Source organism: Camponotus floridanus, unplaced genomic scaffold, assembly GCF_003227725.1.
Source record: "Camponotus floridanus strain SB8 unplaced genomic scaffold, Cflo_v7.5 scaffold5, whole genome shotgun sequence".
NCBI classification, from domain to species: domain Eukaryota; kingdom Metazoa; phylum Arthropoda; class Insecta; order Hymenoptera; family Formicidae; genus Camponotus; species Camponotus floridanus.
This window is the reverse complement of record NW_020229658.1, coordinates 2,437,052-2,463,555: the sequence shown is the minus strand read 5'-3', so window position 1 is coordinate 2,463,555 and position 26,504 is coordinate 2,437,052. Positions and strand designations below refer to the sequence as shown.

Genomic DNA, 26,504 nt, shown 5'->3' with positions numbered 1-26,504 from the left:
TAATACAAAGTACTCTTTCCAACGACCAACATTTTTGACCGCGGAAACGTGACATAAAATATCGGCTGTGAAGAACATAGCAACATCTCAATTATGCAAGATTAGGTAAATAAACAGAGATGTAAAATTATTTACTTAGCATATCTAAGCTCCATCTCATCTTAATGAAATTTGGCCATTTAATCACGACGTCGCGATGATTCACGCATTTGCATGAGAGGCTGTAAAAATTTCGATTCGAATTCGTGCGACGAGCCTCGCCGAACACACGGCCTACGTGCATGTGTGCGTGTCTACGCACACACGTATCTCGATCCCTGCGAGGCGCCGCGCCGAGAGACAGGATGGATCGGAGTCTTCGCTACTTGGCGATCGTGGCGCCGTCACTGGCGCAGCCATGTTTGATCGTCTCTTTCCCTCTTGTGTGTTTAGCATGCTACGGTCGTTGTTTCGTCGGCACGAAAAGGACGGGACGAGACGAGCCACCGAGGCGGTGAGGCGCAGAGGCGGCCGAGGGAGGGGGAACCAGACGGCCGGAGACGAGTGGTGGGGGGAGATGGTCGGTGCGCGCGCGCTCGCGACGAGGAGACCTCGTGCGAGCCAGTCTCATTGCCGAGCTTAGCCGAGTCGGAGCGATCGTGCCGCGTCGGTCGGTTTGGTGCGCAACAGTTCGTCCCGACGTTCCGCCGATGACGTTGATGTTCGTCGCGCGAGCGATATAGGAGGCGAGGAAGATACGAAGGAAGAGAGCAACGAACAGTCGAGGCGTCGATAGAAGCGTCAGGCACGCACGCCAGGAAATGCGGGCGGCGATCCCGTTTCGCGTTGCCGAGACGTCAAAGTCGCCCAGTTGATGGGAGAAGCGTCGCTTCTTCGCGCCGCCGAGTGAAGTTTGCCGCTCTCTCTAGCCAATCGCACGACCTCTCTCGCCCTCCGAAGTCAGTCGCCGGTCTTTCCCACTCTCGATCGCGAATTCAAGAATGTGACAGTGCGCGTCCTCGCGACCGGTCGAACGGACGAGCGTCGAGCAGCAGCGGCGGCAAAGTGGCGATGGGTGTCGAGAATCGCGGCACCGTGTCGCGGTGAGAGAAAGAGCCGAGCGCGTGGAAACGTAACGCGAGGAGATAAAAGAAGAAGAGAGACAAGGACGGACGATGCGAGCGGAAAATGTCACTCGGTGATACGCGCGCACGGATGACGGGGAGTGATCGACGGAGCGACGATCGCGAGTCTGAGGTTGTTGGAGTGTCGTCGCGGCGGCGGTGGTGGTGGTGGCAGCGGTCGTCGTCGTCGTCGTCGTCGTGGTCATCATCGCCGTCGCCGTCGTCGTCCTTACACGGTGCCATCGACGCGGTGGTGCCGGCATTGGCGACGGTGCGAGCGCCGGATCGAGGACTCCAGAAACAGCGACGTTGTCGCCTTCCGTCGTCGGGATCGACGACGTCGTCGCGTCAGCTGTCGGCGAGTTTCCGTTCCTGAAGAGGATTCAGGCGGCGCCGCGGTAACATTTCCGCGACGCGACGTCGCCGGTGTACGTCCTACACCGTGCATACATACATACACGCATATATATACGTACACGTGTGCGCGTCGGTTGTGCCGGGTCGCGAGGTTAAGGCACCGCGTCGCCCTCGATACGTATTCGCGACGACCGAGGAAAGTAAAGGCCGGGTGTCGTGCGTGCGCCGACCGATTCGTTTCGTGCTTACCCTCCCCACGCCCCCCTCCCCCCTCGCCCCTTCTCCCGTCTCCCCGGGAGTCTCTTCCTTCTCTCCGTCCTCTCTCTTTCTCCATCTCGCGAGAGAAGGCGAGGCGCGCGTAAGGGATAAGAAGCGTACGACGATATACCCAGTAGCGGCGCGCGCGTCCGTCGGTAACCTCGACGGTGACCAGTTGCGTCCCCGCGACTGGTGCATGTGTGTCGCGTGCGTGCACGCGCGATCCGGGCGCGTGGTGCGTTTTGCGTCGTCGGTCGCGCGCGGACGACGACGACGTCGACTGGCGTCCGCGATGCCGACAGTGGCTCGCGCTCACGGCCGTCGTGCGGATTGTTTGTCCCCGAGAGGTGTCCGTCGACGATAAACGGGATACGTGTAAGCGGAGCGAGGTACCTAGCCCCCCCTATCCCCCACCCCCCACCCCGGTCACCGGGGCGAGAAGAGGAGAGGAAACCGAGACGCGCTTTAAATCGCGATAGATCGGCCGAAAACGAGCGAGAGGTAAATGAGAGTTCAAGGTCAGCCGGTGGTGCTGTTGGACCCGAGCTCGTCTACGCGGCCAAAAAACTTATCCGAGGAAGAAGGTGGATCTCGTTCCTTCGGCTCTCGTTGAAAGTCGGAAATAATCCACGCGAGAGAGAAAGAGAGATAGAGAGAGAGAGAGAGAGAGAGAGAGAAACGCGGCGAGCACTGTTGCTTTACTAGCCGGTCGGTCGGTGGAAAGAGAGAGAGGGAACGGAAGAGAAGAGAAGCGAAGCGAGAGGGGAGTCTGCGGGAAAGAGACAGAGAGAGAGAGAGAGAGAGACCGGAGCTCTTCTGTGCCGCGCGTTGGACTGTCACACTATTTCGGGATCGTGATCGCGCGCGAGATACGCGCATAAATAAATATACACGCTTGCGCGACTGTGTTGGTGCGTGTGTGTGCGTCTGCTCCGTATCGTCTGTGATCTCGCGGGTGCACGAAAGAGTGTTTTCTTCGGGTTGACAGTGCGTAATTTGGTGTTTGTCGAAGGTGGGAAGAGAGGAGGATTTCGCGGAGGAGGAGGAGGGCGTTCGAGGAGCGAGATTCGCGGCAAGAGTCTCGTGTCCGAGGCGAAACATCGGCGCGTTCCCGAGCGACCCGCGTGCGGGTGGCCCGGTCGTCACCCCCGCCCGTCACGTCCCTCCCTCGATTTTCCTACGGCGGCTACGAAAAGGACTGGCCACCAAATGCGCGTATCGCAAATCCTGTTTCATGTTGATGTTCTGGAGCAAACGGACGGTGCTCACTAGACGTCTGCTAAAGGCCAAGGTCCGTGGGGAGCATGAAACCGAGTGTGAAGCTCAAGAGGATTCATCGTCACGTACGTTTCATCGCACGAGCAGCAGCAACACGAGCGGCGGCGCCGCCGGCTACGACAGCAACACGGCCAGTAACGACGACAAAGCGACGACGACGGCGGGTCGACAAGTGAGCGGGCCGGCAGCGTTGGCGGAAGGTGGTGACGCGGTGGTTTACGAGGGCCGCAACACGAGCCGGTTGCACCAGGGCTGCTGCGGCGGCCACTCGAGCCAGGATGACGACGAGCAGCAGCTGCAGCAGCAGCAACGGCAACACGACCCCGGCCGATTGCTGAGGTGCAAGGAGCTCCTCAAGACGCTCAAGGAGAACCAACTGGAGATGCTGCTCGCCGCCGTCGAGAGCGCCGGCGCCGATCTCGGCTCGTGCGTCCTCGTTCCGCGTCAGCAGCGGCCGGTCGAGGACTATCCCATGTACGATCAGCAACACGAGCAGTACCACAGCAGGCCGCATCGTCATCACGGCCGTCACTTTCAGCAGCATCGCTATCGTCGCTATCGGCACCGCTCCAGCAGGCACCACCGCTCGTCCTCCGTCGAGGACGAGCAGGAGAGCTGCTGCTCCGCGTCCGAGGACTCGTTGTCCGCGTCGCCGATGAGATTCGACAGGTGCTGCGTCGGCGGGAAGGCGAGCAACGGCGGCAGCGGCGCCGTCGTGCCAGTGAGAGGATCCACCGAGGGAGGAAGCAGCGGCGCGCCGAGCGAGCCGCATCTCCTCTGCTGCCAGATCTGGCGGTGGCCGGATCTCGAGCACTCGTCGGAGCTCAAGAGACTACCTATCTGTCATTCCGCTAAAGATCCCGTCTACATATGCTGCAACCCCTATCACTGGAGTCGGCTCTGCAAACTCGGTGAGCGATCAGCTGTTTTTTCTCCTTCTTTCTCTCGTAGCTTTCTGTTATTAATATACACCGCGAGATAAACTCCCGACCGAAAGTCTCGGTACGAGTTACGTAACGCTCGTTAATTCGCGCTCCCATCTCGACATTGTATCAATTTTATATTGAATATAATCTTATCGGAATGGAAAGTTTAATTAAATTTAGTCCAATTTAATAGACGGAGAAATAATTTAATAAATCAATAAATAAATAATTTAATAAATCAATAAATCAATAATTTAATAAATCGCTCGTAAAACAAACTAACCGTTCTATAAATTAATGAAAGCATCGTGTAAGAGAGAACGCCTCCCAAAATTTCTTTTTACTATTTCATTCAAAATTGCTGAATGAGTAGACGTGAATTGAAATGTTTAAAAAATGCGTAAAGAATCAAGTCGGGTCTCGGTGTACGGTTTTTCGGGAATCCTATACAACACGATTTAAAACGTCAGCCCGTCGCTCCTGGTGGTGTCTAGACGGAATAATTTAACATCGTAAGGCACAGCTGGCTGCATTGTAACGATCGTAGACCTCAAACTCAACGCGCTAATCGTCACCTGTGTGCGCGCCACCCGGTGCTAACAAGCCTAAAGACTCGAACCGCTGTAAAATGGAAATTTATTACAGATGACCGCGAGGTTTAGGCCATGTCTACCTGGTTACGTTTAAAACGAAGGTAAAGCCGATATATAATGTCCCGGGAGAAAACCTCGGATGTCAATACATTGACGCTTTCTCATCGAGAGAGCCGAATAGGCGAATGACAAGTGTAAACATCTGTTATTGGCGTGAAAAATAAATTAATTTTTATGATATATAAATGACGCCTATAATAATAATCGATATGATTACGGAAGCGTGATTTAATTCATATTAATGGAAGGTAGGTGAGGTTGAAACATATTCGATGCGGTGGTCGTCTCTCGCTTCACACAAGTGCTAAAGATATATTATGGCAGGTATAAACTTTCAAAAGCCGACGACAGGTTCCTTTCGGGTTTTCAAGTGCGCTTTTGTGACTTTTAGACTCAAGCAGGTACATAATCGTTTGACATAATTCTCAAAAGTGGCCACCAGCTGATATTTATTTATTTTACGAATTATTTATTGTGACTTATTCTTCCGCAGAATTCAAATTGCATCATTCAATCGAAGAATATTTTCAAGATATTAAGATATAATCGGATGTATTTAAAAAAGGAAGAAACTTATTTCCAGCAATGTGACGTTAACGGTGCGAGAATTAGAACTAATGAATAAACTTTTCAAGCGTATCGACGTATCTGTCGAATCTTAATTAATGTTTATATTTGCAATGAATGAGCATTGCAAATATAAACGTTAACTTTACATTATGCATCTAGTTGCACATTTTAAAATGTATCTTGTAACGAGATACGCGCGTTGAAATTTATTTCAACGTCGGTAGAGTCTTTTCGGAGACTTTTCGAAACGATATCTCTTCGTGCGTCAATTATACCGTGACGCATGACTTTACACCATCGGCATTCGTCAGTTTAAAGAAAGCGGTGGAATTTATGGGCCCCGAGACCTCGTCCTGTTGTCTGCGCGTCCGGTGACGTGACTTCGATCGCAAAAAAGCGTCGCGCCCTAATAAAGTGGGAGGGAGCGGGCGGGGTAGGCGCCAGCAAAACGCGCCTTTACGTAACCCCGTCGATCATTTAACCCGGTCGTCGTCGCGAGGCCCGAGCCGAGCGAATTCGATCGTGCGAACCACGGTGTTTTACGGCTGTCACGTATCCCGAGGAAATATCCTTCCAAGAGATAACTTTCTCTCCAAGAGACACGTATCTTAGACGTACACGCGTCTCTTGGAGAGAGACGTTGATTTAAAAAGTGTGCTAATTTAAAAGACACGACTTATACGTCGACTTTGAGAGGTTTAAAGACGACATCCGATTGTTGAGAAAAAATGCGACTTTCTACGCGATCATTCATGCGAATGCTCACCGGCGCCGGTGGTCTAATCGTGACAGCATCGATTCGTTACAGTCGAGCGCGCCGCGTGCACGATTTATTGATAATATCGAGCGTTTTATTGCTGGAAAATCGTATCGAGCAGGCGCGACACCTCCGCGAGAAAAAGGATCGCGACGATGCGAGATAAAATCGCGTATGTTTCGTAATTAACAGCGCGCGACGCCGGAGAGGGGTGGGAGGGGGAGGGCGAACAAGCGGATCCTTCGAATTCCGTGCTGAGGTTTCCACGACTAATAATAGCGCGGTCGCGCCACGTATGCACGCCCGAGGAAGCCGACGCATTTGGGGAAAGAGAAGCGAGAGAAAGCGAGCGCAAAACGACGAGATAGACGCGTCAGACACCCCGACCGAGCTCGGAGAAAGGGGGAACGGAGGAGAAAAAAAATACTCGGGACGAGCGACGCGTGTTGAAAGAAAGAGAGACGGCGAACGAGTATAGGATCGTACTAGAGAGAGAGAGAGAGAGAAAGCACTTACGAATGGCCGTACGATCAAAGTTATGGCCAGAAGGAAATGAATCTAAAAATAAAATGTATATTGGGCGAGTCAGTCGCGGCTGACGGAAAGAGCGAGAAGGGTTGGTCGACCGGAGAGAAGCAGAAGGAGCGAGGGGGAAAGAGAGAGAATGAGAAAGACCGATATAGGCGGTCGGAGAGGAGAGCGGATGGCGGACCGAGGACGGGGCGCCGTCGAGCATGTGCGGTTAAGCGAGGAAGGGCAGCGATGGCGAGGGGATCGGCGCGCGGAGACACCGTCGTCCGTCGCGGGATCGCGCGGGAGGGAGGGGTACGGGATGGAACGCGGAGAGAGGGGGGGCTGCAGCCCGGCGCCGCTGCGTGTCATTGCTGGCGCCAGCTAATTGTCGAGGCCAGCCGGCATTAGCCGAGAAGCTGACCGAACTGAGACGAGCCTCGCGAGAGCAGCCAGGCGGCCGAGCAAAGCCGGTAACTCCTGGCGCTTCGATTCGGCCGGAGAATCGCACCGAGACTCCCGTATCGGCGGAAATTTCGCCGGCATTTTTCTCTGATCCTCCCTCGCGCGAGTCTGTGCTTAGTATTTTTTAGGATAATAGATCCCGGAGAAATGATGTCGAGTATTTCAAGTTTAATTCGTCTTAGATTCGCTGGAAAGTTGATAAGAGGACTTGTTATCTGTCCTCTTAATCTTAAATTCAATTTACCTTGAATATTAAATAATCGTATAGACTTGGAGATTTGTATTTTTAAAAATGAAAAAGGTTCGGCAAGTTGATAAGAAATATTGCATCATATAAATTCGCCAAAATTGAAGACTGCAAGTATTATTTCAAGAAAAAAAGGACATTCTTATTTTGAAAATATTTAGTTTTAATGGAAACTTGAAATGGAAACTTTAGTTTTAATGGAATCTTGAAATGAGATTATATTGCGTTAATTAAAGAAAAATATAATCGCTTGAATAACTGGTTACTTGAATGAAGCCATTTTATATAGTTCAATCGAGAAAAATATATTTTTATTATTTAAAATTTAATTTCCTTGAATGAAAAGAAACAATGTTAGATAGGAAATAACATTTTTAAATCAAAGATTATAATTTTCTTAAAGTAGAATTAAATAATTATATATTCTTGAGGTGACAACTACAATATTAAAATAAGATTATAATATTGTTGAAATTTAAAATTATAAGTTTTGATTTGACACTTATTTTTTTCTGTGTACTTGAACGTTATAAAATTGTTTCAAATTTGATCGTGAATATCTTTTACAATTATTTCATCGATATAATAATAATCTATATAATTATAATAGAAGCAATAAATGCATTCATTGCAATACTGACCTTCGATCGTTGAAATTTTTGAAATTTCGGAATCGGGGACACACACACACAGAGCAAAGACGTGTCAAGAATCTTTGGCTGGTACCAATGTGTTATTATATTCTCAGTTTCCTGAGGAGGACGCGCATGTTTTAGAGTCATTTCAGCGGATCGGGAATAGGTTTCCTAGGAATTTAAATTTGCTACGCTATAAATTTCGGAGATACTTAAATTAGAATTCCTTTGTCAAGACAAAGACTAAAATGCCGCGCACTAAAATGATGTTTTATGCATCCACATGTATACGGATTGCATTCGTATTCGTGGTAAATAAATTTCTATATATTCAATTCATAATTCTTCGATACTATATACATGTATATTTGGCGCATTTCACAAATAAATTATTCGAAATACAATATATAAATATTAATATTTTATATATATTGCATTTGGAAAAATAAACAAATTCTTAAAATACTTGACATCAAAAATTAAATACATAACCCACGGAAATTTTGTATACTTTAATGCATGTATTTTCTTTAACCTATATTTATTTCGGTCGGCAATATTACGCATACGTAATTTAGTCGACATCGCTCGAAATAACGCGCATATTCGATACGCAATGACGCATATGCGATGACCGGTAATCGCGACGAGGCGCTATTTTTCTCGACGAGTCAATTTACGCGCGACATGGTAAGCTCGGGCTCGTAAGCAGACACCGGACGCGACCGACCATTGTCAGCGGCGATCGTCGATAGCGTACGCTAATTTCGTATCGCGGAACGCGGCGTTTTATCGGGCGTAAATCACTCCCCGCGGTGGCGCCTTGTTTTCGTAATCCCGCGACACACACAAGCCCGCCGCCGTCTTTATCTGTTTTCGCATTCGGCGGTCGTTCGTTCGTTCGTTCGTTCGCGAACGAGCCATTGCCGGGGCGGCCGGTTAATAATTCACGCCGGCGAATCGATTATCATTGGCCAACCGGCGACGGCGACGACGACGACGGCGGCGGCGACGGCTGCGTATCGTCGTTACGCAAATCGTCGCGGGGCAGGTTTTTATCATTACACCGCGTAAATGCGCGCACAACTTTCTCCGCCACGTTCCGAATATTCATTCATGCCCGAAAGCGCTAGGACTCCCTGTATTTTTTTCGGAAAATTATTTGCATAGCGTGCGAGCCTTTTTACTCGAAAGATGATACCTGGAAATATTCTTTTATAGGATATTGTTCGAATTTTGTTCCGTTTTGGGGTCGATACGTGGCCTCGGTTCGATAAATGAAATAATCATTTATTTCCCGCGGCTGGATGCGACAAACGAATAGACAGGCCTAGAAATAGGCGCGTCTCGTTCCGAAGAGATATTTGGCGGCGCGAGTTATGTAACGGCCACGCGTTTATTACAAGTGCCTTAACCGGGGGCTAAAACATCGCCGTTTAAATCGTGCTCGCGGATCTTGTTATTCGAATCGTGCCAAACTCCGACTCCAAGTTTGAAGTGCGTCGATGAGTGACACACGCCGCGCCGGCTTTATTAAAGCTCGGTGGCGACGCGGCGGCCAGTCGGCTCTGGAGAGGGATTGAACCGAGGGCGATCAAGAGAGCAAAGAGAGAGAGAGAGCGAGTGAGAAACGCGAGCAGCGGGAGAGGATCCACGTGTAGGCACGACAGGCGGCCATTACGCGTCGACATCGTACCACATTTATTATCTAGGAATTTCGGCATAATTTCTCCCGTATAAGTCTCCTGTATCATTAGTTAATAACTCTGCATCTTACTTAAAAAAAAATTAACTCGGGTTATTTTCGATATGCCATCTGATTACAATCCATAGACATATGAATTTCTAATGATATAATATTATTTTTATCGTGAACATTTTTATTTAAAACTGAAATAATTGATAGAACCGATTTTTAAATTAAATTATGATACATTACAAAGTTTAAATCAGATTAAAAAGAGTCACGTAAAGTTAATCCCCCCTCCCCCAATATTCCCCAAAATAATTGATTTTTTTCATGAGTCGATTACACATTATTTGCACAGAAGTGCACTTTTTTTATTTTCGCTTGCATACCCCTAGTAAAAAAAGGTATCCAAAAAAAACTTTTGAGGAGGCCAACTTCACATTAACCCCTCTAATTTTTTCAAAAATGATTTTCAATCAACATAATCGATATCCGTTTGCACACTTATTTATATATTTTAAATTTTCTAGTAATAAAAGTTATTAAAAAAAACTTTAATTTCACGTTAACCACCAATTTGTACAAAAATAGTTTTTTTTTTAATAAACTTCACACGGCTATTAAAAAGATGCAATTCTTTCATCAGAATATATTCTCTCTTTTATTATAAGACAGTTTGTTTTACAATATTTACATAGAAAAAAAATAAGTGTCAAATCAAAACTTATGAACTTAAACTTACGTGTTCATGTTTCGTATATACGCAACAATTTATAATCTTTTTAAAAGAATTTAATAATTTTAATTTTCAACAATATTATAGTCTTATTTTAATATTGTAATTGTCACCTCAAAAATATATAATTATTTAATTCTATTTTAAGAAAATTTATAATCTTTGATTTAAAAATGTTATTTTCTATCTAACATTGTTTCTTTTCCAGAAAATTAAATTTTAAATCATAAAAATATATTGTTCTTGATTGAATTATATAAAAAAGCTTCATTCGAATAAGCAATTATTTAAGCAATTATATTTTTCTTTAATTAACGCAATATAATCTCATTTCAAATCAGATTTTCATGTTAAAACTAAATATATTTTCAAAACAAGAATATCCTTTTTTCTGTGTAGTTTCTTTCAAAATATTTTTTATTGTGCACAAGTTCCTAGTTTATTAACTTACTTAAATTCTAAAATTTCTTTGAAAAAATTTAACGCTCAAGGAAGGGCAAATTGAGCTTTTTTCGAGATTCGTGGTGATATTCCTCGAGAATGCAATTACCTATCATACGTGCGAATATCGGCATGCGTTATGATCGAAGGCAGTATTCCGTTTTTTCAGGCAGGGGAAGCATCGGGTTACCTTGACGTTTGAGATATTCGCACCGCGATTTGTCCTCTATACTTTGAGAGCGCGTATACATAAAAGGACGAAAAACGGCATACCGGTTTCGCAGGCGCTCCGCGCCAATAATAGAACTTGCCGCTTTTGGACCTGGACTTCTTTCTAACGGGGCGCCCATCGGGACATTTCGCATCATCGCGTCTTCACTTGGCATTGATGCCATTAATTCGACTCAATTGAAAATCACCGGAGTCTCTCTCAATGACTTTGCGATCGATACGGATGTATCAAGCGATATCCTTAACTGAAATTAATTGAAATCATTGACGTTATTTATATACTCTTCACGTATTACTTCATATTATATAATTGCTTTGAAAAGATATATAGTAATTAAACTATTTAATAATTACATTGCTCTCGAAAAATGTATAATATAAATTTAAAAAATAAATTATAAATAAAAATATAAATTGTAAATAATATAAAATTATAAAAAAAATATAAATAAAAATATCTATTAAAATAAATAAAATTATACTTCAAATAATACAAATATTTGACAAAAAATAAAAGATCTCATTCTTTGCAACATTTAATTTTATCGATTAGATAATAGATATTGATGAAAATGGTAATTTCATTCATCCAGTTTCGAGTTGCACGACAATATGATAATTTCCTTTTTTTGATTTCAGAAACGCCGCCACCCCCCTATTGCCTTATCGCCGACAGACTGAGACCCGAAGGTGAGTGTCTTCGTCTTTCACGTCGTAATCAGGAATGTGTCTGCGAGTGAGTGTGGGTCACGTATACACGTGTACATGATGCGTGCATGTCTTCGCGCAACCGTGTTAACGATAATTCATGTTTATTACTCGCAAACGTTTACTATACAAGCAGCGAGATTCGTCTCGTAGCGCGTGTTTCTCACGACCTAGCCTAAAGCAAGGTGAAGGATAATCCGGAACGAGTACGACACCGTTTCTATCTCACGGAGTTTATGGCGGAATTCCCCGGTTAATCCGCGAGCACTTAAGATTACGCACAGATAATGCTTAACGTGTGATTTAAAAGTATCAATTTATAGAAATCCGCGCTCTCCGATGCGTGAAAGGGACCTTGACATTTAACTTTTCTTCGAGTCACGTTTTTGTAACACTTCTTCACTTAGCTCTCCGATATAAAGCGGATTAACTTTTGAACAGGATTACAATTCATTGGGTTTGATCAGCGTGCTATTATTATACTAATTGACATTTGTCACGCGTGGATGAGATTAATAAAGATATCGATATTTTTTTCTTCGACATCGAGCAGAGGCGAAAAAATGGATACTATCTGATCTATACGGTGGTATAAATATATTGATATTTTTTAATAATACGACACAGAATTTTTTTGCACTTTTCATGGCAATATCACAAATTTTTAGGAAATAAACAGATTATTTTGTCGCGAATAAAACTGACGATTTTATTAGACGGAACCGAACAAAAATAAACGTTATATAACATTCGAAGAGATGCGTTTTTTTGTACGAGCATTTTAATTATACATGTGTGCAGGATTCTCAGTTTACCGTAACATAATATTACTTTGCAAATATAAAATTAATATAATATAGTTTTGATAAAACTTTCCAAGAAAAATTATTCTTCTTTAAAATACAAAAATTTTAAAATTCAATAAAATGAATATTAGAAAATAAACAAGCTTAGACAATTAATTAAAAAATCGAAATGCGTGTATTTGCTCTTTCATAGTTCTTGATAATTGTAACTACATGCTGTGTAAGTCGATCTTCTTGATCGCAATATGCCGATAGGTTTCATGATATCACCATTTCAGCGGTTGATCAATGTATCCTCTGGCCAATATTGGACCACCAGGTGGAAGCTGATCAATCTCGCTGTACCGCGAGAATGCAAAATATCAACATTAGCAACGATATTTATCTTTAGTTTCAATTTTCAATTAAAAGTCAGATTGTAACTATAAAAATGCAATTTATTTTGGTTTTTTAATTAATACGAAATTTATAAAAATATTTCGATAAAAGCTCTACGTAAAATTATTTGTGTTGGATTTTTCCTTAAAATTATACATTTTCAAATAAATTCAAATATAAATATACATATATAATAAAGAACTATAAAACGTCGCATGTATCATGAAATTAAATAGATAAACAAGGAAATTGTAAATCGCAAAAAAAATTGAAACTGTTAAATCCTCTTCTCGTTTCCTGCTCGCGTCCCTTCGTCTGATTTTGACTATCGCCTCCTGTATATGCGTTTCTTTCTTTTTCTCTTCCGTTCTCGGTCCTAAACTGGTTCTCTCGAGATCGATACGAGTGTGCGAGTACACAACACGCGAATCGACTGCGTAGTCATCGATAGATTCGCCTTTAGCCGCCTTTCGTTCGCCGAGAAACCTCTTGCGAGATCTGGTTGCGCAATTATATGCGAATATAATGGACGTGTCGAACCTTCTCTTCATTCATCGGTATCTTCTTTAATAGTGTGCCAAGCGTGTAATCAGGTAAAGCAATCTACACTGTTGTTAGGCTGTGTCGCAACTATTATAAATATTATTTTACAAATATCGAAGCTAAATACCGCGATGTCGATATAATGATAAATTTATTATTTAGATTTACCTGAGTTAAAAATATCGTGAAAAAATCAATCATCTTTATACACAGTAAAAAATTGTGCGTTCACATGTTAAAATTTTCTTGTGTTATCCACGCATTTTAATTAGCACTTCAATGTAAAATTAACATATGTTATTATTTTTATAACGTTTTTATGTTATAAAAATGTTACATTTATGTCAATTTTATAACTCAATACTTTGTATATGTCTCTTAGAAATGGAATATTATTTTGAGTATTTTTAACATAATCATTTTAAACAATCAACATGTCTCAGTTTAATATTCTAAGAAAAATTGAAGTGAATCTTGAAATAATCTTGAACTTTGACATACAAAATAATCAAATTTACGAAAATCAAGTGTTTCTATTACAAATAATTTAAGTTAAAATAATTACTATTATATGTTAATGTCCTACAGCAATTCTTACGAGTTGTTGCAACTATTTTTTCATGTAATTTTTAATTAATTTGTATATTATTTTTACATTACACTTAAAGTCACACTAACAAAAATAAATGTCAAGTATTGTGTCAATTATTTAACATTTTTAGTTTGTCATTAAGTAACATACGACGAATGAGAAGTTATTTTAACTTAAAATAGAGTGGACTTTCTGAGACATGTGAAAAATGTCATAATTGACATTTGATTTTTTACTGTATCTGCTGGTACATTGTGCGCTAAGCTTACGATATGATGAAATAATAGCGCTTGCAGCTGGGAGAACCGCGTATTTGCGGTGACGTTACGTATGTGTGCGTCCGTGCTTATAAGATTATAGTGGACGCACTCTTATATAGTAAAGAAATATTGCTGGACGCATAGTGTGTATCGCCTGAGGTCAATATCTCGTGTTGATAGAAAGGACCGATGGTATGTGTCATAGCACACGTACCGCGAGCCGCTCGCATTTATATAAAGGAAGATCCTGCCAAAGGTCCAATGTGTTCTTGAAGGTATTATTAAATCCGCAGGGTGCGTTATAAATACGAATCCGTTGTCGGCCGCCTACATTGTCCCCTCGATCGGGGTCGATGCATTTTTTGCGCCTAAATAATTTTTTCTTAATTTCTTTTATTTCTAATAAATTCCTAATCGCATCGTCGTCGATCTTTCCGACTCGCGAAATCTCTAGTATCTCTACGAAATTCGCGCTTAACGCTGCATTCTGCCTTTCAATCGTAAATAACTCCTGACTTAATAACGTCAGTTCTATTTTACGCGTGTATGCACCGATACGATAGGATCGAAAACGCGCGACGCGTAAAACGTACATTCATCTCGGCGACGTGGGAGGAAACACGGAGGAGCGGCTTCTTCTCGGAAGAGAAGAAGACTCGCGCCTCCTGTCCTCGTCGTAAATCTGTCTTTCGGGCGCTCGCGCGAATTTATGCTCCGTCGCGGAAACTGGGCCACCGCACCGCGTGCGACGAATAAAAGTCCGCCACTTGTTGCTGCTTGCGCGAGATTCGACTGCGAGACGAAGCTGTTGAGGCGAGAAGAACATCGAGTTGATTCTCATCATGTCCACATTTTTTTTTGAATTTTTATGTCACAAGTAATTTTATTTTATTTATTTATTTATCTGTTATTTATTTATTTATGTATTATTTATTTTTTTATTTATGACTTTGTACATTTCATTCATGATATCGTGCACTTTTTGCGTCGCGACATTAACATAAATACTGGAAATATGCATCTCGTTATTAAGAGCGATCTTTATGACGAAGCCGCTTGATTTCCGCACGTGCTACTCGCTTCGTGTCGGTTGCGCAAATTTCAACGAATACGACGAAGGACACAACTGCGCAGTCCCTTTCAAACGCGCGGTACGAGGACAAACAGCGTAGCGCATTGCGCGACATATTACGCTATATTTATGTTTTTAATTCTGCTCTCTCCGCGAGATTCGTTTCCCAGATTAGATCTGATTTCTGCCGCAGTAGATTGCTTCGTGCGCCTCGGATGCTGCGTCCTTCGGACTCGACGAAAATAACACGTAGTAATATTCGTTTGCGGGGGAAAAAATTGCGCGAAAAGATATAGAAAGTTGAGCTAAGCGCACTCGCTAACGGTCCACCTGCCTCGAAAGAATGTTCGAGGCGACAGTGTGTGCGTGTATCAATATAACCGGTTTGAAAATGGGCTGCTTTTGTCATTTTACCAGGAACGAGTCATTACGAGAGGGAAAAATACGTCGGGAGAGATCGAGAGATTAAAATGATATTCCAAATATTTTCCACGAGTATAAGTTTGCGTTTCGCGTTGATGGAAACGTCGATTATTCGAGATGATTATTATCGGTAGCCTTGAAGGAACGCGACAATTCGCTGATACCGCGCTAATCGGCGAAAGGTTAAGGGCACGTAAAGGGCCCCTTGGCGCCGGCCAAAGGGTGGGGCTGACGTGGAACCCGAGGCCCAAGCAAGCGGTGGGCGCCTGTCGCTTGGCCGGCGTCCTTGAATATATCCCTTCTCTCCTTCCTTTCATCCTTCTCCTTCTATCTCCTCGTCCCTCTTTCTCTGTCTCTTACTTCTCGTCTATTTGTCCGATCTCTCTCTCTTTCTCGTCTCTCGTCTTATTCACTTTGCTTGAAAGAGCAAACTCAAGCACCGCGATCTCTGCCTCTCCTCTATCGACTGTTCAGCATTTTTTTCTGCTCCTCTTCATTTATCCCGTTTTTTTTTTATTTAATCTTTCCTCCTTCTTAAAAAATTATATTATCCAACTTTCATCCTCTGTCAATGACAGATACCTAAACAAACTCACTATCTTGTTCATGTAGAAATTTGAAATATCAAATAGCAAAAGTTGAAACAAGGAATTTTTGCAATTTATCAAAAATCGAATTCGAGGTCAACCGCAAAAAATCGTTAAGAAATCTGTTATCGATAGTCTGCGTTGCAGGTAGAAGCTGCATATTCCGTATAACGAAACCTTTTTCTCTCTCTCTCATCTCTTCTGCTCTCCCCTCATCTCCTCGAGTCCGCTGGCGATCAGCGGGAGTGGCTCTCTCGCATTCCGGTGCCTCCTTCGCCGATCGCGCCGGCAGCGTTTGCGGACCGGACCGAGAGCACCGAGAGAGCGGCAAGACACGCCGATTTCCGGATCGGGGGAGCCCGACGAGATGCTGCTTTTGAAGATCCGCCGGCGAGATCCTAATTCGATGCAGCTTGCTCTGCTCGCTCGGTGAATCGCACTCGGCGAGTGCGCCGTGGCCAGCATCACGTCGATCGACTTTCAATGTCACGATACGTACTCGACTTTACTGCGATCCGCCTTGCGATGACGTTTGCGAGCTATACAAAACGGAGTACATTATTCGGGCGACATTATGTAAGTCGGAGTTATCTCGTTATAAAATTTAAGACTTTAATAATTAATAATTTAAGAATTTCATAATTAATAATTTAATAATTAATAATTTAATCATTTCGACGTTAGAAAATTATTTAAAGATTGAAAAAAGTAGAGTTTTATATATTTTTGTAAAAATAACTTTCAGGCGCTTTTTGATGTATCGCTTTATGATTCGAGTAAACTTGTACCGGTATACAAATACTCTTAGTGCAATCACGATCTCGTGGGGAGAGATAGTCTTTCTCTGTTTCTCTTTCTCTTTCCTCTTTCCTTCTTGTGGCTCGATTCCCAAGCCAAAGCCCAATAATTGACGAATCCGCTCACCTTGGATGAGCGGTGGCGCCGCGAGCTGAATCTTCCGCGTGGCTATATATTTTTGCAAACTCGGCGGTGACACTATCTCGTAGATTCGCGCGGCACTTAACGGCTTACGGTGACACGCGTAATTCGTGGAATTATATTTACGTTCCCTTTGTGGAGTGACGCGCGTGCCAAAAACGCCCCGCGTCGAGCTCTCCCGTCCGGCTACTTTGTAAATAAATTGTATTTGCGCTCGTCTCGGTGCGGTGTCGTTATATATTGAACGACGGCGAATATACAACAAACCACGTGTCAATTTGTTTGATATCAGTTGGATAAATATTTACGATCGATGTTATCGATAATTGTCCACGATAATTCTCATTGTTATCGCGTTGCACGACACGAATCTGAAAAATCATTTGAAAAGTGTAAAAATTTATATCACGGTCAAGAAACGTCAATAAACGTATAATTGAAATCCAACAAATTAATGGAGATAATCTAGAGAATTATTTGTAGAATATTTTAAAATACAATCGGAACGAATTATATTAATTAGTTGAACGAAAGAATATTTGGTTGAGAAAAAAAGAGAGAGAGAGAAAGAAAATGTCAGGCAAGTTTCAGTTTCTATTTATGTAACAACTGAAAAAGTCTCTCGCGTGGGAAACAGGACGAGGATTCGACGAAAGACGGAGAAGAAGAATCTCCTGTAAATTCGCTCGACGACGACGGGAGCGAAGCCGGTGGATTTTTTAATAATTGTATCCTAAAAATAGATGACGACTGTCGTCTAAGTCCTTGAAAAGAAGAAGCCCCTCTTCTTCATATCCGTCCTTCTCGCTTTCTTTAATGTTCTCGAGTACGATATGGCAGGAAATGTTTCTCCTGCAGGAACGATCCTCTGGAATCTAAAAGGAATGCGACCGTTCTCTCGTCCAACTTGTTCTTCTGACATCATCCTCTCTTTTAGTGAATGGACCCGATCTTCCATAGTCTATCCCTAAACCTATTAGCATGCCACTGATCCTTAAAAAACTCGTCGGACCTAAAGTCTTTTACAATGTAATCTCTGTAATTAGTAATTTGTACAAAATGTTATTCAAGGAAATATTTTATACTAAAATATCTTATTTTTCGTTACTAATTTTTACGTTTGTCTTGCTAAATCTGGCTTTCATTATGTCAGACTAAAAGTTAATTTTCATAATTATAATTTTTTAATCAAATAAATTTAATACTTATAAAATTGTAATTAATAAAATTATAAATTCTCTCAAAGATAAATGAGTTGACAGGCTGTAAAAAAAAATATCTCGGGAAATATCAAAGTTGGACGTTTTTGTCGGGCCATTTACGAGGAAAACGGACAGATTATCATTGTCTTGTTGAGAATTAACCGACGTTTTGTTGTTTATATAGGATCTTTGCCACCGGGCGGACGAATAAACTATTCGTCACGAGCGAATCATTATTTTGGACGATTCTATCATCACCTTTGTGAACATTACGAGAGAAAGACAGAGACGCACGAATTTCCTCGGGGTTATGAATCACGCGTCTGGCGATTACCTTGGCCGTTTCTGTCTTTTCTGGCTGGCGGAAATTGCTGAGCTTAATTATCCACGCTTCGCAACCTATTGTGAATTCTTGCAAATAGCCAGCGCGCTGCTTTAATAGCTACCAGAATTTAAATTAAGTAGCAAAGTGCAATTAGTCTTTTTTAGTCTTTTTATGTGTAAATATAATTATTCGCTTCAGAAAAAAATCGAGACTCTTATTTGCTACTTGATTCGCTCTTCTATCTGTCTTCCATAAGGTATAGTGACGAATCGTTTTACTGTTGACACGATACATTTCAAAGAAATTGTGCGCGTTTCCATCGAAAGAATTGAATTTATTTCGTCGAACGACATCACATCGATAATTATATGCACGAGAGAAACAATAGATCATATGTGTTTGAAATTATGTGAATCTCGCTGCACAGAAAAAAAATAAATATCAAATCAAAACTTATATACTTAAATTAACACGTTCATTGTTTTGTATATATGCAATAATCTTCTTAAAAGAATTTAATAATTTTAAATTTTAACAATATTATAGTCTTATTTTAATATTGTGTCATCTCAGAAATAGAATTATTTAATATAATTATTTAATTCTACTTTAAGAGAATTATAATTTTTGATTTAAAAATGTTATTTTCTATCTAACACTTTTCCTTTCCATTCAAGAAAATTAAATCTTAAATCATAAGATTGAAATATAAAATAGCTTCATTCAAGCAAGCAATTATTCAAACAATTATATTTTTTTTTAATTAACGCAATATCTCACTTCAAGATTTCGATGATATTTTCAAAACAAGAATGTCCTTTTTCTGTGTGTTTCCTATAATAAGTCTTTTATGCTATGCACGTCGTGAGATTTTTTTTCACTCGTTCCGGACGAAAATCGACCTCATCGTCCGATCTTCTTGCGATAATAAACTACGACATTTAATGACGATGCATTACGTTACATAATTACGCTCTCGTATCGCTACGATTCCAAGATACATGGTTTTTTATTTCTTTTTCTTTCTTTTAAGCGCAGCGATTATTAACGATTAGATACGTGTCCGTATAATTTTCTCTATTCGAGAAAATACGTGATATATACGCGAGAGTGAAAAAAAAAGTACGAGGGAAGGGAGAAAAGAAGTCGAGAGAGAAAGAAGAAGAAATAATCTTGAGGAAAGCAGCTTCTCAAAAGGGTTGTCCGTTTATTTTCAGATCGCGCGCCCAGCGAAGGGGATCAACGTCGGTGCAAAAACAGCACGCCCCTGCCACTTCCCGGCTCGCTTACCACCAACGGAGAAGGTAACTATGTCCTCAAGGTTATACGTACTCCATATGTGAATCGACCCTGCGGCGAGAGATATATACAGGGTGTCCCGTTGAGTCGTTATAACGGTAGCGAATTGTCGAATCGCAGGTTTCAACCATGAAATTTTGAGAAATTAAAATAATCCTCTCTCTCACGGGAAGATACCTTTTCTCTTCGCTTCAGGTACGACTTTTTTTTTATTCTCGATATTATCGTTAAGCCTAACGAGATGCTTCCGACTGTGCCAGAATCAATTTCTTATTCCCTGTTTGGAAAAAAAGAATCTTAATTTTTCCAAACGATTTTTTCTTTTTTAAATTTTGAGAAGAATCGCGATTCTAGATTCTTGATTCAGATATAACTTTTATATACATGCACGAATTCAGAGAGGAATTTAGTAAATTATCTTCAATTTCAAAATGTTTTTTTTTTTAATCGCGTCCTCTTTATAAAAATCATAATTCTGACACATTCTTTTTGATGTCTCACATACTCTGTCATGCGTCTCGTGATAATTATTTACTCATCATGGCCCGCGACGGCGATACCCATCAAAGTCACGCGAGATTTTCTCGAAAGGGCAGAGTGATGCATTATCGTGTCGGTCGGCGGTCGCCGAAGAAATTTCCTCAGCACGCACGTTCCACGAGGCTGACGCGCGCGTAGGTTTTCACGCATGACGCACCGCACGGATCGCGGACTCGTCGTTTTTCGGGTTGCTCTCGAGCTGCTCTCGCTCGCGTTGCTGCTTCGTGGAACGCCTGAAACGCTTTTGGCCCCGACCAGAAAGAGGAAAGTGAGCGCGCTCTGTTCCCTCATCGCGATGATTACTCCCATTTCTTCTCAATTTCGCTCAATAATTTTTCGTAAATTCCTTTACAAAATCTGAAATAATATTAATTCAAATAATAATAAATAATAGTACAATAAGATCTTCTAGGAAGCAAAAAATTCGAAAAAATATATTATAATTAAAATATATTATAATATATTATAATTTAAAAAATATATTATAATTAAATAATTAATTATACTATTTTTTAAGTTATAATTATCTGTTCTTCACAACAAATATTTTCGTTGGAAATTTCGACAACACTTTACAAAAAAAAACATGGTTTCTGTAGAAATGTTAATTAATTTATCCGGAGAAAAGCGTTAGTTCATCGATCAATCGATCGTGAGATTGTATTAAAAAAAAGAAAGTAAATTGAATTATAATACTCGCGATGAGTTTTCTTCTGCGCGTCGAGGCCTTTACTTTTACTATCTATCTGCCTTTACCAATGCAAAAGTCATTACTACTCTGACAACGTCAGACATTTCCAAGTCGGCAGCAAATTGCGTCTCTTCTCGGCGCTTCTCGCCGATCTTAGACTGAATAACAGACGACGTTTGCGTCGTTTGCGCATTTAATCCGGGAGTGGTCACGTAAAGTGCAATTTACCACAACGATCATAAATTGAAAAGACATCTCCGCTATACTATAACAGTATGAGCTATTAAATGTCACTTTTAAGCAAATCCCTCTCTTGGACTCTTGGAGTTTTGATGCTTGAATTACGTTTTAATCAAAAGTAAACTCTTTTCAAAAAATTACACTTTTAATTTTGATATATATATATATATATATATATATTTTGATATATTTTTATAAGTTTTTTAATTTATAATATATCGATTCATAATTTAATTTTTCAAAAGTCAATTAATATTAAAATTATACATGTATATATGTGTAAAGCTGATCATTAAATTAAAGAAATCAATGATACATCGCACACACACAGATTGTTACAATAAAATATGTGAGTAGGCACGTCCCATCTGTAATAGAAATTTTTTGGGCGTTTTTCATTCAAACTTGTAATTCCTGGAATTTAAAAATGACATTGCACAGATGCACATTCGATCTATCTTCTTGACAGCTCCGTTTGCCAGGAAGAACGAGAATCGTTTTGACGATTGCATTTTCCTCAGTGAATATCTCATACATTGCACGCAATCAATATATAATATACGTGATACGTGAAGTTTAGAGCGCGCCGGAGAGGATGGCACGGAATCATAAACACGCGCACAGTCTTTTTATTCGAGTCAGTTATAGATAGAACACTGCTTCCGGGAGAGAACAGAATAAATATCACTTAAATTAGAAATATCAAAATTCAATCAAACGTTTTCCAATTATCGCCGCTAATTAAATCTCTTCAAAGCTCCTTCGATTCAACGCGATAAAATACCTCGATAATAATTTATTTAAAAATTATGAAAAAATATGAATTTCGATATTCGACTAACTTAATGGGGTTCGATTATTATTAAATAATTAATTCGAAGAGTGAAAAAACTTCATCAAACAAGGGCGACGAATACGAATCTGCGGCAACAAAGTCCGTCAAATGTGCACGCGTCGTCGGACGCAAGCTGCATCCGCAGCAGGACGAATGGAAGAGGGTCGCAGGAACGCGAGTTAATGCGTGCGGGAAGGAAAGAGAGAGAGAAAGAGAGCCGGACGGGCTCCCGGGAAGCAGGCAGGTTTGAGAATGGCACGATAGGTCGGTCGGCTAAGGTGGGTGGCATTCGGCGCGACTGTTTGAGGGAACAGGGGGACCCCTGGCGCCAGACAGCTGCCGCGTGTCTCGACCTCGCTCGCTCGTTCGCCTGCTTCGGCTCTCCTCTCTCTCCCCGGCCGTTCCGCCAAGCCATGACTTTCTCTCTCTCTCTCTATTTCTCTCTCTCTCTCTCTTCACCTCGCCTCTCATATCCATACGTGTACAGCCATACACGTTGTACGTGTATGCACCTACATGCCCGACTCGGGTTCGCTATTTTATTGATTTATTTTGGCGCTAGGTCTCTCTTTCTCGCTCTTTCCTTCTCTTTTCCTCTTTGCTCTGCCTGCCGTGCCGCCTTCGGCCGACGATCGATCGAAATGCGCCCGTCTTGTCTCACAAGAATCTCGAGCGCGGAATGAGAAGCTTTGTTTGCCGATGTTTTATCCTTTCGAAATTATTCTTCATCGACTTTTGAAACGTACTATAAATTCCATGAATGTGATTAATCTTTAAAAGCGGGAGAGTCTGACATATTAAAGTCTCTAATATGTATTTTCATTTTTGAAGACAATTTAATTTCTTGTTTTATATTAAATGTGACGTGTGCGTAGCTAAAATTTGAAATATTTGTACAAAATTTCTGTTTGACCCAAAAATTTTTATTATTCATGATCATTATTATATACATCATTTGTTTGTGTTTAAAATAATTAATTCTTCTTATTAAAATTCGATGAAGATTACAAGATATCTTTTACCCTTTCGCTCTTTTTTTATTATGCACATGTTTTTTTGCGTCATTATATATATTCTATCATCATCATTATAATGTTACATATAAGTTGATCTATCGTTTGTCATAAAAATTGTCGAAATTTCTCCGACTACGGGGTCAATTCTCTCCGCATTCCCGATTCGCGCAAGCACAAAGCTTTCGCTTCCCGCGACGATAAATTGTCCACCTACACCTACGTGCGAGTGTCGAGGCGGCTCTTTCGAGCGCGTAGCCTCGAGTACAGTCAGTTGTCGGCGCGAATATTTTATAGTCGTAGGTTCGGGGATTGCAACATGTTGCGTGTGGGTGCTGCCACGCGGAGGAGAGGCACGCGGATATATTCCGGCACCGTAAACGCAACAGGTTGCTCGTGTCCGCTCCTCTCCTTCGTCGAGCCACGCTCGGTGGTCCAGAGCGCTCTTTCCCACATCCCTTCTCAATGGGAAAATCATTCCTGGCGCCACCCTTCGGTCCTAGGTCGGGGCAATAACCCAGGAAAATGGACGGGCCGGTTTCATTCATCGGATCCCAGAAGCTTTTCTGAATTGGAGTCTCCTGTCGAGAGTGTCGCGCCGACAGTATTTGACTCTAAAGAAACAAAAATATGAATACAAAGTACCTTGACCGAACGTGACGAACACTAAAGCATTATTTTCATTGAGGAATTTCGAGACTATTAGAGTGGCGCCAGTAAATTTACTGCAATTCTCTAATATTAAGTATCAAGGCGTCTCTTTTATAGTATATAAGTGACTTGTATTTAATTTTAAAACTTTAATTTAAAATTCAAATCATTTTTTATATCGTATTATTTTTTTTTAAATTACGTTATCAAATTCATTAAGGAATTTCGAGACTATTAGAGTGGCGCCAGTAAATTTACTGCAATTCTCTAATATTAAGTATCAAGGCGTCTCTTTTATAATATATAAGTGACTTGTATTTAATTTTAAAACTTTAATTTAAAATTCAAATCATTTTTTATATCGTATTATTTTTTTTAAATTACGTTATCAAATTTTTTTTTAAATATATACCGTATATACCGTAACATACACCGTAATTTTTAATTATGCTCATTTTAATAAAAAAAAAGAGCATTTTTATTTTTGATTATTTTTTGTCATATTTTTTGAATTCGATATTTGTTCCGAGTTTTAGTTTCGTTTTCACTATAGTTGCGTCTTTCAGACTCTTTCTTCCGACCCACGCGAGAGGTCAAAGTCACTTGTAGTTTGTTGGAAAAGCCGGATCAAGCTTATTCCTTCCTTAAAGGGGAGAGATTTCTTCTTAGCGCATGTCGAGAAGAGAAACACGAATTAACGCGAACATGAAGTTTCCGTTATCGGAATATGACTCGTCCGAATTACGTGAAGTGTACAGGGTTCCTTGAACGTCAAAGAGTTAATCGCAGTTAATAATGATACGTTGTTCACAAGATAGTCGTGACGAGTAGAATAAAAAAATCATTTTTATGCAAATGTTATCTTTAAGAGTTAACGGTCCGTTAAACGGGAAAATAAGTGGAAGAGTTGAAGCTCTTCAATTAGCGGCCCCGACGCATTCGATCGCGAGATTTCTAGCTTTTGCAAATTATCATGATTCATCCAATGCGTATTTCCTCGATAATTATAGATCTCTTGACACAATCTGTTTCTAATAATTGTCTGCTCTTTTTTCCCACTGTTATTTCCTCGAAACATGCAATTGATATAAAGTACCATACATATGTGTCTTTTTAAAGGCAAGAATAGAATGTATATCCTGTCTAAGAATAAATTCTTAGACAGACTTAATAAATCAGCCGTTAATAGTAGATTCCTGAGATCATTTGGAAACGAAAATTCTAATACCAAAATGTTGAGAGAGACTTCATAAAAATGTTCAAACTACTGACTATTGTCGCATCGAAGAGATAATCGCGCTCATTGCAGAATCCTATTTTTTATTTTATATTGATCCCTCTATCGATATCGATATTATCGCACTGTACGCGGACCCCTTGATGCGCAATGTTCCTGAGCACAGGAGAACGTGACGCCGATTGGTAATCTTTAATCTCTTGTAACGCCGAAACTACATCTTCCTCAACATTTTGGTATTAAGATTTTCGTTTCGAAATGATCTCAGAAACCTACCATTAACGGCTGATTCATTAGATCTGGAACACCCTATATAATAAATCAATATTATACGGCATCTTTTTATCTTATTAGTCGATAATTTCGAAGAGACATTTGCCGCGCAACTATAAGATTAAAGGATAATTTTATCCGTTGAATCGCGTAACAAGGAGTTACGATTGCACACGAGCCGGCTGGCCATCAATGAAAAAGAGCTAAGCGACTTACGCACACGCGCGCGACGAGGAACGCCATGAAATCGAATTGGATCAGGCCACTTGAGAGGGAATGAAATCGCGGCGCGAAATAAGCCTCTTAATAAAATGACGGATTGATTGCCCCTCGTCGTCTTGGTCGTTGTCGCCGTCATCGTCCTCCTCGCGTAGCCGAGCGAGAAGAAGCGAGATATATCGCGACTCGCAAAGCGCGATCCAGTGTTTCTCTCGCTATCTCTTTCTTTTCTCTCTCTCGGCTCTGCGAGATCCGTTTGGGTCGACGGCCTCGATCTTTCGATCGAGCGAAAATAGATCCAGAAGTGCTCTTCGTTAACTGTATATCCGAGCTCCACGACATCGTTATCGTTTGGCATTCGCGTAAGTGCGTGACTTTTCCAAATCGCGTCGCTTTGACGACTTCTCGCTTGCATATTAGATCAGATTCCCCCGCCGTGAATATTTCATTAAATAGCTCGGGATCGCCGTATTATCAAAATTTTTCTTCCATCACCACTTGTTAAAAGTAAAGGGTCTGCGGGATTCCTAAGGACTCGTATATTTTGCTATATTTTGTTATATAATACAGCTAGGTTCTGATTCGAGGACCGGAGAAACGCTGCGTGCTTATAAAGCGACGCAGACGTGATCGCGATGCTTATCGATAACATTATTGACCTATATAATTACGTCGAGTATCTTCGAGGAATAATTTGCATACTGCGCGCGCGGAAGAAAGACTGTTGGCTTAACTCTCCGTAACGAGGATATTCACTACCATAACTATATCGAACGTACATTTCGCGTACGTATATAGGCTCGCTGTGCATAAA

The 26,504-nt window shown here is 41.4% G+C and overlaps 1 protein-coding gene across 1 annotated transcript in view; it reads left to right on the top strand.

Annotated features, from left to right (window-relative positions):
• The first annotated feature begins 532 nt into the window (after window positions 1-532).
• LOC105255810 (mothers against decapentaplegic homolog 6) overlaps window positions 533-26,504 on the top strand; it is a 45,458-nt gene continuing 19,486 nt past the window's right edge. The window contains exons 1-3 of the mRNA XM_011265316.2: window positions 533-3,907; window positions 11,497-11,547; window positions 19,910-19,996. Of these exons, the coding sequence (XP_011263618.2) occupies window positions 2,953-3,907; window positions 11,497-11,547; window positions 19,910-19,996 (1,093 nt within the window). The 5' untranslated portion in view covers window positions 533-2,952. The remainder of the gene's footprint in view (window positions 3,908-11,496; window positions 11,548-19,909; window positions 19,997-26,504) is intronic.